General features: G+C 47.4%; 1 protein-coding gene across 1 annotated transcript in view; it reads left to right on the top strand.

Moving 5' to 3' along the window:
* Nucleotides 1-17,330, top strand: part of LOC135205253 (hepatoma-derived growth factor-related protein 2-like) — a 178,641-nt gene that overhangs the window by 11,886 nt on the left and 149,425 nt on the right. The window contains exons 2-4 of the mRNA XM_064235602.1: nt 15,251-15,327; nt 15,439-15,532; nt 16,855-16,965. Coding sequence (XP_064091672.1) covers nt 15,251-15,327; nt 15,439-15,532; nt 16,855-16,965 — 282 coding nt within the window. The remainder of the gene's footprint in view (nt 1-15,250; nt 15,328-15,438; nt 15,533-16,854; nt 16,966-17,330) is intronic.

Genomic DNA, 17,330 nt, shown 5'->3' with positions numbered 1-17,330 from the left:
CGTCTGATAATCCCCATTCCCAGGTCTTTCGTACTGAAGTCGCTGGTCGACTTTGTTGGTAATTTAAATGAGGAATTAGTTCTTTGCCCTGTTAGGGCGCTCTCATGTTATTTACGCCGCACGAAGGACATTCAGGGTCGTCCCTGTCATCTGTTTGTTTCACCCCCGAAATGTCAAGAGACCTATTTCAAAGAATGGTGTATCCTTTTTTCTCAGAGATCTGATCGTTAAAACTGGTGGTTCGGCTGCTGGGAAGACCAGACGCGAGAGCACACAGTATTAGAGCAGTTGCTACATCAGTAGCTTTTATGAAGAACGTCTCAGTCGCCAAGGTGCTTGAGGCGGCGACTTGGCGTTCTAATTCTGGTTTTTGTCCTATTTTTACTTGAGGGATATTTCTCTAGTTCCTAGGCGACCTTCGTTCTTTGGGCCCGTTGGTGATGGCAGGACAGGTCGTCAAGACAGGAGAATTAGGTAGTCTTCCTGTTTTACGTTTGGTTGCTACCTGTATATTATTCATTAATTTTTTTTTTTTGTTTTTGTATTATAACCCATGGCAGTTTTTGACGTAGTTATAATGGGAATTAGGCAGTTTGGTATTTAGGTGTTGTTGATGACAAGGACTGACTGCTTGGCAACTCATGCTGCTTCCATTTTCAGTGTGAAATGGTTCCAGCCACGGGTTGTCGGCACTGGCGACTACGCTTCTCCCAGAGTCGATGCTGACCTAGGACTAGCCACTGGTTCGCTTGGTCCTGACGACTCCTGCTTCTTCCACTGTCCTAGACAGGGAATTAGTCGATGGATCGTCTGCTGTCATCTGGTGACTCGCTCACCATCTACTTTTTGTCTCACCTGTGGTCAGAGTCAGACACTCGTGTGAGATCAGCGACATTTAGTAGCCCTGAGTTTCTTGTTGACGAAGTCGGTTGCGTTGATACACCCCCGATGATCGTTGTAACATGAGACCAGGTTGGACTGTCAGGCATTCGTCCTTCGGGACTGAATCGCCTTTTTGCTCCGCGCTCCTTTCTCTTGGCACCAGAAAGCTCGAGTTAGGAGTTGCTCATGAGCTGATTCGTTGCTGGCGACGTTGGGTTGCGTTGATACACCCCCAAGGTTTGCTTAGCTTTGAATCGCCCAGACAGTCCAGACACTCATCCTTTAGGGAAAGAATAGTGCTTGATAGTCTTCAGGGTGCAGCCTTGCTGTCCGCAATTCGTCTGACTGGTCACCTGGTCGGTCACCTGACTTTAGTACAGACGGACTGACTATGCACTTACTCCTTGTCCTGTGCTACCGCAGTTTGGTGGCATTATGGTAGGAGACTTTGAGTTGTTAGTATCTTAGCACCTTGGGTTGAGTTTTGACTTGCCTATGATATATATTTCTTTGTTTGTTTTCTCCTATTCTGTCCGAAGGGGAAATTGTATTCAGATTCCCTCCTCGTTTTCAATGTGGTTAATCGGGCTAGATAAATTATATTAAGGTAATGTTTATTAATATGGAATTTTTATTCTAAAATTAATATTAATAATACTTACCTGTATAATTTATCTAGTCCCACCCATCCTACCCCACGATCTGCCTATCACAACTGATTTGAGGGAAGGTTTTTTGTATCTGTCAACGACAGTGTTGCCAACTGGCGGACAGAATAGGAGGTAACAGGGTTGCCAATGTGGTAAATTTTGGTGCGGTTTTTGGGGATTTAGGGCTAGATAAATTATACAGGTAAGTATTATTAATATTAATTTTAGAATAAAAATTCCATTTTCAAGGCAGTTTTTAAATCCAATAATGCGTGGTCCACCTCTGGTCCATTTTGTAACCGGCATGGATCTCGCGTCCTTCCCAGCCTTCCCAGCGCTCATTAGAACAATATTTGTGTATACTATATGTAACGTTTACTCAAGATTGCAGTTGTAATCAGCACAATAAAACAACATTTGTGTTGCCTATATTAGTGAAAGTATGAAGCTTCTTATCCCGGGGTCATGGTTTAAACTGAAATTCATTTTTACCTTCTAATCAGTTGTTTTATCCTCACTGCCATAACAACTGAAACTCCGCAGTGCTTATTTGATTGTAGTTATAAACATTTTGGTCGTAATTCACTCCAGATTGCACTACGTTGCTGTTCCTGGTTCCTAAGCGCTCACTCCACAAACAAAGTTGCGGGCACACTACACTGTTTATGAGGTGCAAAGCTTTATTCCCTTAATTGTTTACTCATTATTTAGTTTAACTTGTTACTTCAAAATTATTATTTTAATTCATGTCTATTATCCCTTTTTTGCAACCAAATTAATCCCAAAAAATTACAGATTTGTTCCTACACAATATACAAACCCTCGGTCCTTTACATAAGGAATTACTTACGGCGTAGCTGGTATTACGGCCGTTAAATCTTGAACAAGGTGGTTAGGCAGTAACTACCGTGTGACAGGTGGGTAGGCTAGCCGGCCCGGATGTAAACACTCCACTTTGCTTTTGGCCGTCTTCCGATAAAGACGTGTGTTTGTTAGCTCTGGCTGACTGGTCATTGATCTTTTATCCTGGTGGGATCTTTTTGGTTTATTTTTGTTTTTTAAATAAATATGTATATACGGTGTTTGATATTAATATTAAAGAAAGGTTTGCCCTTGTTTTTCAATTAATATACAAACCCACTTTTTGTGATAGCCTTTATAGCCGCCTCTCTACTTGTGTTAAGAGTTGGCGGCAAAGGTATACCAACATATTATTTACATTCTTTTGCCCTTTAACGTGAGGATGAGATATGTATTTAACGTGAGTGATATTGATCCTGTAACGAGACATGTATTCACGCTTACGCTTGGGAATTACCGAAGGGAACTTCAAAGGTTTGTCCTTGTTTTGTTTTTATGGTAATTTCTCTTCTCCAACCTTTCACTTATTATTGAACGAAGGTAGAAGAAGGGGCGTGTGGTGTTGATGTTTGGGGATCTCCTCTCACTTCGGAGGGCGGTGCCCTTGGATGCATGAGGAGTACCCTTTTACTTTAATCATTTTTTCCTTATTTTACAGACTAACAGTGGTGAGTGTGTTTACAGCAGTATTGGTTGGCTAGCTCTGCTTATTGGTTATCCTAACCTTGGAATTGTACCTGTGACTCGTAGCATGTTGTGATACCGATCCTTGAGTTTGTACTGATCCCCTGCTGATAATCATATTCATTTACCACTACTACCCCGAAGTTATGTCACTAGACGAAGCTTTCGCGCTGCCCTGTAATGTTTATCTACTCCTGATGGTAGAAGTCTGGCAGACTTTGGAGGAATCGAAGAGGAAGAGAGCTCACCTAGTGTCGTCATCCTCCTCTTTGAGATCATCATATTTTTATGTCTCCACCCCTTCAACTTTTAAGGCTTTGCCATAAAAGAGAAGCTGGTCTCCCCCCATAAGAAGTCTCATCACGGGACTTCTAAGGTTCTGTCTTGCTCTGGTGAGACAGGTGGGTCTTCCGCTGGTCCTCCCGTTCCTCCGGGAATGGGGCCTGTCTCTCCTTCCCCAGGGAAGAAGAAGACGAGGACCGTAGTGGTACCGGCTACGCTGGTACCTCTGCTCCCAGCTCCAGAGATTCCACCTCCAGACCAGGAACTGTCGGCCGCTCGCTTGCGAGCGCCACTGAGTGCAGCCAAGGTCCAGACTGCTGAACACGCTAACCGTGTCAGGACCCAGCCACGGAGTGGATGGATGGTAAGAGTCACTCAGGTGACTATCGCTATACCAGCGATTGCTCTCACAGCGATCGTCCGGTACCCAGGGTTGACATAACGTTCCCACCAGACTGTTCACGTAGCGAGGCTAGGAAGAGGGCCTCCCTCCCCCTCCCCCCGGTCACCGGGTCCAGCCCCGGCTGGACCTGGTACTGTGGCGCGTCAAGAAGACGGTGCTCGCTCTCACCGCGTCAGTGGACACTACCAGTCACCCGATCGTCGCTCCCACCAGGACCGGACGGCTCGCACAACTGGTAACAGCTCCCCTGACGCATGAGACTGACGCTACCCTTCCCAGTCCAGTGCTTCTCCATAAGGAGAACGCTGGTCCAGACCTGCAGCTCTATCACCACCATGGGTTGGTGATCGCCTGCAGTCCTCTCAGCCCACTGGTTCTGCTGTAGGCAGGGTAGGAGCGCTCGTAGCAGCTCCCCTGACGCACGAGACCAACGCTCCGTCCTTTGTCCAGTGCTTCTCCGCAGGGAGACCGCTGGTCCAGACCTGCAGCTCTATCACCACCGTGGGTTGACGATCTCCTGCAGTCCTCCCAGCCTACCGGTTCTGCTGGTAGGCCGTGTAGGAGCGCTCGTAGCAGCTCCCTTGACACACGAGACCGACGCTCCGTCCTTTGTCCTGGGCTTCTCCGCAAGGAGACTGCTGGTCCAGACCTGCAGCTCGATCACCACCGTGGGTTGGCGATCGCCTGCAGTCCTCCCAGCCCACTGGTTCTGCTAGTAGGCAGGGTAGGAGCGTCGGTTCTCCCTCACCTGTCCCTTCAACCTTCTCGGGCTACAATGGGAGGAACGAGACGAACAGGAGTGACCGTGATGAATGCACTTCTTACGGTCTGGCCACGAGCCTGGTTCGGTCTTGGGACCAAACAGATCTTCGCTGAAGTGGTTGGAGGAGATCGTGGGGGCTGGCGAGGACGATGATGCTTCCTAGACACACAAAGTGACAAATACAATCCACGAGCTGTTCACATGATGTTCCCGCTGGACCACGCACGCAGAGACCGGTGTAGGCTCCCCCTTCGGTCCTCTTGAGAGGTTTCAACCTTGACGAGGACTGGGATGCGTCGGAGGATTGTATCGGCTCTCTCCTGTCAGGTGCACACACAGCCCCAACCAGACGACGGTCACGGTGGCGGCAGACGTTTCGCCTACAGTAAGAGTTTCGTAATCCTTCTCCGGAAAATGTTTTCTCCAGACAGTAACGTTTTCCTAGACTCTGAGCAGCCATCACCACAGGTTGATGACTGCCCGTAACTCACTTCTCCGACTGCTAGTTCCGCTGGCAAGGCAAGCAAGAGCATCTAATCTTCCTCCTCCATTCCCTCTCTTACTATGGCTGCGATGGGAAGGGGAGGGATCCTGCAGAGCGTTTTCCGTAGGATTCCACGTTGAAGACAGCGTTCCTGGAGGGACCTTCAGGTCCTACCAGATTCAAGTCCCCATCGTTGAGGAAGGATCTTGCCCAATCCTCAATTTCTATGGGAATCGGGAGGACCACCACCTGATGATCATCTGATGAAATTCGGGGGGGTTTCGCCGAGAGCTTTAAATTCTTCAGTTTCAACCACTCTCTGAGTGGTTTGGTCTTCTATGAACTGCAAACACTTGGGCATAACCACGGTCCAGAGTGGTGGAGACGAGAATCCCGGATAATTGTTACTACGATAATCGGGAATCTCGCTGAATGCTCAAATTCCTGGAATTTCTAGCGTTTGAAGGAAGTACTGCTGCTGAAGGAAGAATATCTCGGGAGGGGCTCAGCCTGGATGGACCTGACGGTCCGTCGCCTCAGTAGGCAGTCAACCCCGGGATAGAGAAGAACGGATGGGAATATCCAGTTCTGCTTGAACTAATCGTCTTTGGTCTCCTGTTATCACCGTAGAAGTCTTCCTTCGGGAAAACTTCACCTTCACTCTCTTCTTTTGCGAATGAAGGTCGTCTTCTAGTCCTTATTCTTGTTCCTCGAATGGAAGAGAATTTAGGCTGGAGGTCTATGTACAGGAACCTATAAATATACTATGTATATTTCCCTCACAACACTTCTGTTATCAGTTGAGTTGTCCGAGGCGTAGGCACATACTGTAGTTAATCTATGGGTCGTGACCAAGACGAATAGTATCTTCTTAATTGAACTACAACTCGGGACTGCTTTGCAAGCCTCCCAAGAGTTACCAGTTTTGATTTTGAGATACTTGTGGTTTGTTACAACACCACCACCACCGCTTACATTTACCGAAATCTGTCTCACTTAAAATGCAAATGCTCGAGCGTTTTTCTTGCGCTTGATGGTTCTAGCCGAACGCATTCCTTCTTGGAATGGAATACCTGGCAACTCAGGATGACAAGTGAATGAGAGCTAGCGGTGTACAGGCTGCCTGCCAGCCCTGCCTGCCGCAGCCCAGTACCGGCTGGCTCTCCGAGATAGTTCGGTCGGCTATTGTCTCTCGTCCTCTGCTATGATTGACTACTGAATCGAATCTCTGCCCTGCAATCACAGACTTAGGTCTCTGCTTGGCTGGAATTCTTGCATACGTGTAGGACCAATTCTCCTGCATCGCCTTTTGCCGTCGCAAGAATTTTCAGACAGATATCTCACTAGACTTATCATCATCCTTCTTTTTACCTCATGGTAACAGAGGTCTGTAGCCTAGTCTTCGCTTCGTTGCACCTGCCGCTGCGATGACACAGAATGATTTCTTCAGACATCTGAGTTTGTCTTCTAAATACATCTCGTAATTCGTAGGTGTGCAATTATTCTTTGTTCGCCCCGAATTGTAGATGAATAACGGAATACCTCGCCTGTTCCCCGCCATGCCAGCTTTACTTCCAAGTATAAAAATGTCCTCCGTGATCTAGCCCATGAGAAGCTGTTCTTCAGGCAGTACAATCCCTGTGTTTTCATTACTGAAAAGCGCCCCGCTTTCATTGCAACTCCAACTTCTCACTGAACAGCAATGAAGTAGCGGTTTAGCATTTTCAGTCCTCTGTAAAACAACAGGGATTAAAGCTGTCTTCACTGGTTGGCATCAACGACGGGACTTTTTCTACGTTCAGAATCTTGAGAGTCAACTTCTCTCGATTCAGCTGTGAAGATGTAGGTCCTCATTCACCCTAGTCTTTCACTGGCATATAGCATTGTTTCTCCTAAGTTGAGATTCAACTACTATGAGAACTTGTCTTGCCATCAGGGACCTTGGTCTCTAGAAGGCAATTGACAATCATCTGATGGGCGCATGCCTGAGAGAATCACCATCTCGTCTCGCAACGTCAGTGGCGAACAAGATAGACAATTTGTATGGTTTCTCGGATGCATGACTGCTCCCCTCACAGCGAGTGCAGTCAGTCAGCAACTGTTGAGTCCGAGACCGTCATTACTTTTTCCTATTGGCGTGTTCCTGTACCCATTAGGATCGACACCCACCGTGGAGTGTCGGTGTCTTTATACGCTGCGGAATATTACGAGACCGTGAGAGAGTTCTCTGCAGTTGGATAGTCCAGTGGATGGGTACTTGTCATCACTCCGAAGAATATGTCGGATGGAAGATAGATAAGGTCATTGCGACCATATTTATCTTTCCCTTCGGGCCTGCCCACAGGACCTTGGAACCTCATTTCCTTGGACCGGTGGTGGATGCTTGAAGGTTGTGTTTGCTTACCCAGTTCCTACAAGAGGTCAAGTTGCATCTCGCCTATGGTGTGCTGTTCTAGAGGTAGAAGGATGCAAGAGTGACTGGCCTCTTCACCTTCCCCACCTGTCCTTCCGCTCCTCTTCCTTCGGGATGAGGATAGGCTCGAACTTACACTGGCTGGTCGGACGATTGATGCGGTAAGCTTATACATAAAGCATCCTTTTTGTTCATGAAACTTACCGACAGATATATATAGCTGTATTTCTGACGTCCGACAGAATTTCAAAAAATTCGCGGCACACGTAGTGGGGCGGTCAGGTGGTAGTACCCATTCCCGCCGCTGGGCGGCGGATATCAGGAACCATTCCCATTTTCTATTCATATTTTTTCTGTCGCCGGTGCTGCAAACATCTGTTTACAGTACCTCCGTCTAGGATTTTTTCATTATCTCGCTTAATATTGTCTGGATTGACTTTTGGTATCGACTTCTGGATTGTTGGATTGGCACGCGGAATAGTGGATTGGTTTTTGATTTGGATTGGCTTTTCTAGATTCAGTATGTCTGGATCAAGTTCGGGAAGTTACAGAGTGTGTGTGAGGAGTGAATGTAAGGTGAGGCTTCTTAAACCTTCAGTTGATCCTCACACCGTTTGTATGGATTGCAGGGGGCATGTTTGCGTGGCTGATGATCGGTGCAAAATGAATGTAAGGATTGGATGATGATAATGGAGGGATGTATGAGACCTATCGGCGTAAATTAGAGCGCGATAGAGTCAGGAGGTCTCTAGAAGGGCAGCTCTACTAAAGGTAAGGATAGTAACATTTCTCCTCCTCTAACACCAGTAGATTTTGCCCAACCTAATCCTGTTTTGTTGCCTTCGGGCCCCAGTGCTGTGTCTGGAGAAGGTAACACCCTTTCTCTGATTCTAGAGTCTATTCGTGCTCTCGAATCTAAAGTTTTGGCCCTAGAAACCGGCCCAGTGAAAGTTTGTGTCAGTGCCCCTAGTGTTGTGGAGGGGGCGTCAGATCGGCCCCATAATGCCTCTAGGCTAGACCTCTATCGGCTCCCAGGACTCAGGGAGTGGGTATGTCGAAAGGCCGCAAGAGGGTTACGGGGGCTCCCCACCGATCTGGCGTCCCTTCGGCAGGCCTTGTTGCTAAATCCAGGCTGCCAAGGAGCGCGCACGAGCGCGTATCCTTAAAGATTGCTTTTCGTCCTCCGAAGCGTCCTCCCCGCGCAAGGGGTGGAGCGCTCGGAGAGACTCGCGTCCGTTGAAAAGGACTTTTCGCTTTGAGGACGCTTCACGTCCTATGTCTCCTCTTTCGTCAGAGGACGCTTATGACGCCTTTCCTCCTCAGAAGAGAGGAAGGCGTTCTACCGATGAGGACGTTAGTTTCCACGCACAGGCGTGTTCACCTGAGAGGCAGATAGCTGTACCTGCTAGAAGGAAGGAGGCGTCCCCCCCCCCCACCCCTCGCCCCTCGCCTTCTCGCAGTCTCAGTCCTGCCCCTTCTTTTGCTCCTTCGTCACCTACGAAGGATATCCTTGTGTCCCCTTCAGGACCAGCTTACGTTGCTGATGGCTCAGAGGACTGCCCAGCAGCAGTCGAGTCTAGGCGTAGGAAGGACGTTCGGCTGCCCGTCAAGAGGACGAAGCGGCCTCATTCTCTCTCAGCTCGCTCGTCTCTCTCTCCGCTTCCGGATCGTCAACGTTCTCGCTCTCCTAGCAGATAGCGTTTTACTCTCTCAGGAGAGGACGCTCGTCAAGACGCTCGGCGTTCGAAGCAGGACGCTTTGCGCTCTCGGCAAGTAGCGGTTGAGGACGCTCGGCGGAGGACGCTCGGCGTTCTAGACAGGACGCTTTGAGCTCTCTTCAAGACTCTTTTAAGGACGCTCGGCAGGACGCTCGGCGGTGCGAAGCAGGACGCTTCTGGTCATAGACAGGACGCTTTTGAGGCGCTCCGCAGGACGCTCGCCGTGTGAAGCAGGACGCTTTTCGAGCGAAGCAGGACGCTTTGGAGCCTGCAAAGCAGGACGCTCGCTCTTCTAAGCAGGACGCTTTTGGCGCTGCTCTTCAGGAAGCTCGCTCTTCCTTTCGAAAAAAAGGGAGCTTCGTTTAAGACAGTTAACTTGGCTTCTAAGGATGCTTCTCTTTCGGAAGATGTCCGTAGCATCTAAAGAGCACGTACGGCTGCTTCCGTACCTGTAGGGTGGGGGATACTTCCAACCAACGGAAGTCTTTATTCAGGACTGAGCCTAAGGGACGTACTCCCTCTCCTGATAGGCGGGTTCTCCAGTTCCTCTTAGGGAGGAAGGGAGCATAGTAGTCCAGGGAGTTCCGTAGAGGAAGAAACAGCCGGTAGCTTCAGCTGTCTCGGACTACAAGGTTCTTGTTAGGCTGTTACGTTCAGCATTCGGAGACAAGTTCCAGCCTACAGCCCCTAGGTCTCCTCCTCACAACTTTCGTCGTCCAAGACCGTAAAGACCCCTGAATTCGTCGAAATGAAAACGTCTCTGTCGAGCAAGAGGGCGTTTAAGAAACTCCAAGACTTTATGTCCAGAAGGAAGGATCAGGGCAAGACCACTTTCGCCCATCCACCCTCTAGACTCGCAGGGGGAAAGGAGGAGTTTGGTATGAGACCAAGGAGGATGTCGGGATAAATCGGTCCCTTCGTCCGCGTTGGGTGACTTCTCCAGTTTAGTGGACGCCCAGAGGAGGTCTCTCTTAGCGTCGGCTAAGGTGGGACCTGGACTCCAGTTGAGACTGACCACCACTTGAAGGGTCTTCTTCGTACCCTTAATGTTTTTAATTTCCTAGACTGGTGTCTGGGAGTTTTGGACCGTCAGTCTAGAAGTCCTGATTCTCTCAGTCTGGGGAGCTGTCCAGCGTGTTGTCATGTATGGACAAGGCCGTCAGGGATGGTTCGGAGGAGCTAGTTTCGAATTTGGAACTGCTTTCCTAAAGAAAAGAGCATTGCTGTGCAAGTTTTACGGCTAAGTCGGTATCTCCAGCTCAGAAAGCGGATTTGCTCTTTGCGCCTCTTTCGGACCATCTCTTCCCCCAGGCTATGGTAAAGGATCTGGCACAGAGTTTGCAAGAGAAGGCGACCCAGGACCTCTTGGTTCAATCTTCAAGACGTCCAGCGGTTCCTTCCACGTCAAACTTTCAGCAAACCCCCGAAGAAAGTCAAACCTTTCGCGGGGCACCCCCCTCGAGAGCAGCTCCCCGAGGGAGAGGTTTTTCAAGAGGAAGAGCTTCATTCAAACCGAAAACCAGCAAGTGAAGATCTCGTCCTTCAGACACCAGTCGGGGCCAGAGACTGGAATTCTTTGCGGAGTCTTGGAGGCAGAGAGGAGCGGACCCTTGGACCCTCAAGATAGTAGAACGGGGGTACAAAGATCCCTTTTCTTCATCTCCTCCTTGACTTCGACTCCCAGAGACCTCTCTCCATCCTATCAGGGAGAGAAGAAAAGGGTTCTTTTGCGATATCTTAGACCAGATGGTCGAAAAAAGAGCGGTGGAACAAGTCCTGGACTAGAGTCACCGGGGCTTCTACAACAGGATTTTCCTTGTGCCAAAAGCAGTCATCAGGTTGGCTCCCGGTCCTGGATGTGAGCAGGCTAAATCTTTTTGTAGAAAAGATAAAGTTCAGAATGGACGACCTCAGTCGGTGCTGGGAGCATTGAGACCTGGCGACTGGATGGTGTCTCTAGACCTGCAGGACGCATACTTCCACGTCCCAGTCCACCCTCTGTCAAGGAAGTACCTGAGATTCGTCGTTGGACAACAGGGTTTGGCAGTTCAGAGCCCTTTGTTTCGGTCTCAGCACGGCCCCGATGGTTTTCACAATGATTATGAGGAATGTAGCGAAGTGGGCTCCATTCGTCAGGAATCAGGATATCCCTCTACCTCGACGATGGCTGATCAGAGCGTCGTCGAGGCAGAAGTGTCTGAAGGACCTTCAGTTTACGCTAGCCCTAGCAAAGTCTCTGGGTCTGTTGGTCAACACCGAAAAGTCGCATCTGACCCCGACACAGTCCATCGTGTATCTGGGGATTCAGATGGATTCAGTGGCTTTTCGGGCGTTTCCATCCCAGGAACGTCAGCGACTGGGGTTAGAAAAGAAAGTCGCAGCCTTCCTAGAGAGAGAAGCTTGTTCGGTGAGGGAGTGGATGAGTCTGCTGGGCACCATTTCCTCACTAGAAAAGTTTGTCTCGCGGGAAGACTGCACCTCAGGCCTCTTCAATTCTTCCTTGCGGAAGAATGGAAGTCGAAGGGGACCTGAATGCGATCCTAAGGATCTCCAACGATGTAAGAGTCACTTAAGATGGTGGCTCGACCCTCAGAAGTTACGAGAGGCCTCTCCTTAAATCTTCTGAGCCCCGACCTAGTGTTGTTCTCAGACGCTTCCACTGCCGGTTGGGGAGCAACACTAGGGGGGGAAGAAGTGTCAGGCTCCTGGAGAGGGGAACAGGTAGCCTGGCACATCAATGTAAAGGAACTGCAGCGATATTCCTGTCGCTGCAGTTCTTCGAAGAGAAACTGTCAAGCAAGGTTGTTCAAGTCAACTCGGACAGTACCACAGCCCTTGCGTATCTAAAGAATCAGGGAGGGACTCGCTCCAGATCCCTTTTTCTCCTGGCGAAGGAAGTTCTACTATGGGCAGACGCAAGGCACATCAAGATCCTGACAAGATTCGTGGCAGGAGTTCAGAATGTCAGGGCGGACCTTCTCAGCCGCCGGAATCAGCTTCTGCCAACAGAATGGACCTTGCACCAGGAAGTCTGTCAAAAGTTATGGAAATTGTGGGGACGTCCTCTATAGACCTGTTCGCTACATCGAGGACGAAGAGACTTCTCTGTATTGCTCCCCGGTTATGGAGGCCGGGGGCAATTGCAGTGGACGCGTTGCTCTGGAACTGGACAGACCTGGATCTTTACGCCTTTCCCCCATTCAGATCATGGGGGACGTAATGAGAAAGTTCGCAGCGTCAGAAGGACAAGGTTGACTCTGATTGCTCCAATGTGGCCAGCAAGAGAGTGGTTCACAGAGGTCATGACGTTCCTTGTGGACTTCCAAGAACGTTGCCCTGGAGGAGAGATCTACTCAGACAGCCTCACTTCAAAAGGTTTCACCAAAACCTCTCTCTGCCCTGACTGCGTTCAGACTATCGAAAAGCTGGCCAGAGCGAGAGGCTTTTCAAAGGCAGCTGCGAGAGCAATCGCTAATGCTCGAAGAGCCTCTTCAAGACTGTCTACCAGTCTAACTGGGTCTTCCTTCAGGGCATGGTGCAAGAAGGAAGGAATTTCCTCTCCACGACCTCTGTGAATCAGATAGCAGATTTCTTTCTCCACTAAGAAATGTGCAAAAATTGGCAGTTCCTACAATCAAGGGTTATAGGAGTATGTTGTCTGCCGTTTTCGCCACAGAGGAATGGACCTTTCCGACAATAAGGATCTGCACGATCTCTTAAGGTCGTTTGAAACACACCAAAATTCCACAAGCAAGACCGCCCACTCATGGAATTTAGATGTGGTATTGAAACATCTGATGCTTAGTCCCTTTGAGCCTCTCCATGAAGCTTCTCTAAGGACTTAACGAGGAAAACGCTTTTCCTAACTTCTCTGGCGACGGCGAAGAGAGTTAGTGAAATCCAAGCGTTCAGTAGCCTAGTGGGTTTCAAGGGAGACAGAGCTGTCTGCTCGTTGAACCCTTCTTTCTTGGCTAAGAACGAGAACCCGTCTAATCCTTGGCCAAAGAGCTTCGATATCAAAGGAATATCGAGTCTCGTGGGTCAAGAACCAGAGAGAGCCCTGTGCCTGTCAGGGCTCTCAAGTTCTATGTGAATAGGACTAGAGAGATAAGAGGTCCCTCAGGTAATCTCTGGTGCTCGGTGAAGAGACCGGATTTACCGTTGTCGAAGAATGCTGTGGCTTTCTTCTTGAGGGACGTCATTTAAAGAGGCTCATTCATCTTGCCAGAAGACTGATATGAGCCTCTAAAGTGAAAGCTACGAGGTCAGAGCCGTAGCTACCTCTCTTGCCTTCCAAAGGAACATGTCTATCAGAGATATTCTTGATAGCACCTTCTGGAGGAGCAATTCCGTATTCGCCTCACATTACCTCCGGGATGTGAGGACGATTACGAGAACTGTAGTTCTTTGGGACCTTACATTTCGGCAGGACACAGTTTTGGGGCTGAAGGTAGCTCTCTCCCTATCCCTTAGCTTAGTTAGGTTTAGTTTATTGTGTTTTGTGGTTGATGGTGAGATCTTCTGTGAAAATTCTCCCATTCCATAGTGTTAAATATCAGGGGTTTTTTGCGTTAGTTGTCAGGTGGTGGTCGGTTGCTGTGTTACTGCCATATGTTTGCCTAGATGGTCTTGTCACATTGTGGTCACGCCCCCGTTGACAGAGCATCCAGAGAGCACCAGCACTACAGGTCAACACCTGGCTGGCAACTCTGTAAAGCATAAGCAGGCTTTGGTGACAGTAATCACATAGTCTACTTTGCTATCAGGTAAGGAACCAATAAGATAATCTTTTATTTTATTTTATTTTAAATTTCCTAAAAAATCCTAGTCTGTCTCTACTACCATCCGAAGAAGGTGTGATTCAGCTATATATATATCTGTCAGGTAAGTTTCATGAACAAAATGTTATTGTTATAATACAATTAAGTTTGTTCATACTTACCTGGCAGATATATATACTTAGAGTGCCCACCCTCCTCCCCTCAGGAGACAAGGGCCATGAATAAATATGAATAGAAAAGGTGGAATGGTTCCTGATATCCGCCGCCCAGCGGCGGGAATGGGTACTACCACCTGACCGCCCCACTACGTGTGCCGCGAATTTGAAATTCTGTCGGACGTCAGAAATACAGCTATATATATATCGCCAGGTAAGTATGAACAAACTTAATTGTATTATAACAATAACATTTTTATGTTCCTTATCAGAATCATGCAGCTCCTATACTCCAATCAAGTTGTCAGAGGCAGGGCACTCCTTGTTCTTACGACCAGGAGTAGCGTAGGTGTGTAGAACTCAGATCAGTTCTAGAGGCTCACTCAGATTCCTCCCACCAATCAGTGAAGTGAGTCTTCCTTATGTAAAGGACCGGGTTTGTATATCGTGTAGGAACAAATCACAATTTTTGAAAGTAAATTGTATTTTTCCTAACTATACAAACCTGAGGTCCTTTACATACATGCCCACCTCATGCCACCCCTCAATCTGAACCTGGGCCGAAAGGCAAAGTGGAGTGTTGACATCCGGGCAGGCTAGCCTACCCACCTGCCACACGGTAGTTACTGCCTAACCACCTTGTTCAAGAATTTAACAGCCGTAATTCCAGCTACGCCGAAAGTTTAAATAGTTAGGAAAAATACAATTTACTTCCAAAAATTGTGATTTTAGGGCACAAGACAAACCCCTTAAAACTGGATCACCATTAACCAAGTCCACCGATAAGCAGGGACTGCCTGTAATTTGTATGTTATCTAACATACAAACTTGAAATTCTTGACATTAATTTCCCACCTCGGCCACCTGGCCGAAAGGCAGTGAAATGCAGACCGGCAGGTGGGCAGGGCTTCCCCACCTGTAGATAGTTAATGACCTTGTCTGAAAGTTTGATAGCCCGTCCATCTGACGATCACTAGCAAAATCTATGTAAGGAACTGAAGGGGTGTGTTAGGAAAAATATAAATTACTTTAAAAATTTAATATATTTAGGGATCTGTTGATGCCATCATTATAATTCTTAAAATGATTGCATTTAAATTTTTCTTTGGTGAAATAAAGGAAATGTCAAGTACTTTAATTTGTAATTTTATTTATTTGTTTATTTTTTTTTCAGATCGAGACCTTCGAAGAGGACCCATCAGGAAAACCACCAAAAAAATATCCAGTTCTTTTTTATGGAACTTATGAAACGTAAGTTTTGACTCAGCATTCGATGTTCTAATGTGAAGGTTAAATAGCTGATTGTTCCTACACAATACAAACCTTTGTTCATAACATTATTTACATTAATTTCATTATAAGGATGGACAAAGATGACCATTTGTCATTGAAAAAGTTGCAGACGTATTTGGTTTATAAGGTGGACACCTTGGAAGGCAAAAAAGAAATCCACCAGGTTTGCCATAACAACTTTGGGAGGACAGTCAGATTATTTATTGTTTCCTAAAGTATAAGGAAAAATGTGTAACAGTGTTATAATATCATTTTAATTATACAACCTCCCCATTAATTATATACCTAAGAGTTTCACTTGCTTCTAGTTAAAATCCCGAAATTTTGTGGGTTGTGTTAATTTTCTATTTGTTTTGGCTAAGTAACAGTGCCCTGCCCACTTTCGGGGCAAGAGAGAGGAACAACTCGACAAAGAGCTCAGTTTGCTTCTGCCATCCGATGGCTATGGTTGTTGGTTGCAGTTACTCATGAATTTTTTTCGACTTGCCTTTTGTGTCATTGCATTTGGTAAAGTACTCTGTTTTTGTATTAGTCTTCTTGGCAAATCATTTAGATAGTGTTAGGTTCTTTGGTCAATTTTGCATAAAGAACTAGTTTTTGCCTTTTTATTTTCTCCTTGGGTGACTGTCAAGTCTTCGTGTTGTCAACAATGTCTGACACAGGTTCTGCTAGCTTTAGGTATAGCTCTAAAGGTTGCAAGACTAGGCTAACCAAGGAATCTTATGATAATCATACTTTATGTAGTGATTGTAGAGGGCAGATATGTTCATGTGATATTAGATTAATGAATGTTTTGATTGGGACAAATGGAAGTGGAAGAATTTGGAGTCTCATTTAAAGAAATTAGAGAGACATGAAGAGAAAAACTTTTCTTAAGGCTAATTCAAAATCAGTGTTACGGCCTCTGAGAGAGGTCCGCTTCAGGTTCGATATGAAATAAACAAAAACAAAAAAAATTTCAACACCAACTCTCGAACAACTTTTCTTCTGTTCCTTCGTCGGTCCCTTTTTCTCTTATCTCTCTCAGATGATCTCTGCTGCTGCTGATCTCTCACTGATAATCTGATCTGTGGCTCTTACTGAGGATATCTCTCTGTGACTAACTGATGATCTCTCCTTTCTCCTACTTCGTCGGTCGTATTTATACAGCATTATGGGGGCGGGCCTATGGCAAGCGTCACAGACTCCCGAGATTACCGGAACTTCTTAGATGAATCTAGACGAGGTATTGCATCAGAAATCGCGGCGTTTCTCACGTCACGTCGGGGCCTGTCGACTTCCACAACACTTCTGCCGATTCTAGAACCATCATGAGAACAAGTACCTCCAACAACATGCGCAAATCCTTATGTGCTGCAGAACTTCTCGAAGATGCGTTTTCCTTTCCTTTATCTTTCTTTGCTATAAAGCAATTACCTTGACAACCAGCTAGTCTGGGTTCTTCTGAATTTAATTTGGATCTGAGTATTCCTGTTATATCTTTAGCTCCTACTTCTCTTGGTTATACCACCTTCTCCAGTTGCAGGCTCGCACACTTCCCATCCCAACCCCATCACGAGTCTGGAAGAAAAGATTGATGAGCATTTTACTCTGTTAGTACAGACTGTGGAATAGCTTGGTGCATATTTAAAGGTCCTAATGGACAAGGCAAAAAGTGATAGCGTTGTGTCATTGGAGGAGGCGGCTGTTCGTCCCGTCGACTCTCCTAGGCAAAGGTCACTGCCATACTCCCCAGTGTAGGGGAGGAGTCAAACTGGTAGCCCAAGGGAGGTTGGCGGGGTCTGCCCACAAGCAGTCACCCCTTAGTTCAACCTGTTGTCGTTTCCCAGGTTGGATGAAGAGCCGTTAGGAAAGGTCTCTCCTTTGATGTGCACAGACTGTCGAGTTCAGATGACTCCTCTCCAAGGTGCCGGTGGCATTCAAGGAACACGGCTCTACCATTGAAGAGAGGAGCTTCTGAT

The sequence above is a fragment of the Macrobrachium nipponense genome, chromosome 49 (genome assembly GCF_015104395.2).
Source record: "Macrobrachium nipponense isolate FS-2020 chromosome 49, ASM1510439v2, whole genome shotgun sequence".
NCBI lineage: Eukaryota > Metazoa > Arthropoda > Malacostraca > Decapoda > Palaemonidae > Macrobrachium > Macrobrachium nipponense.
Note: the sequence above shows the minus strand (reverse complement) of the source record. Positions and strands in the feature narration are given on the sequence as shown.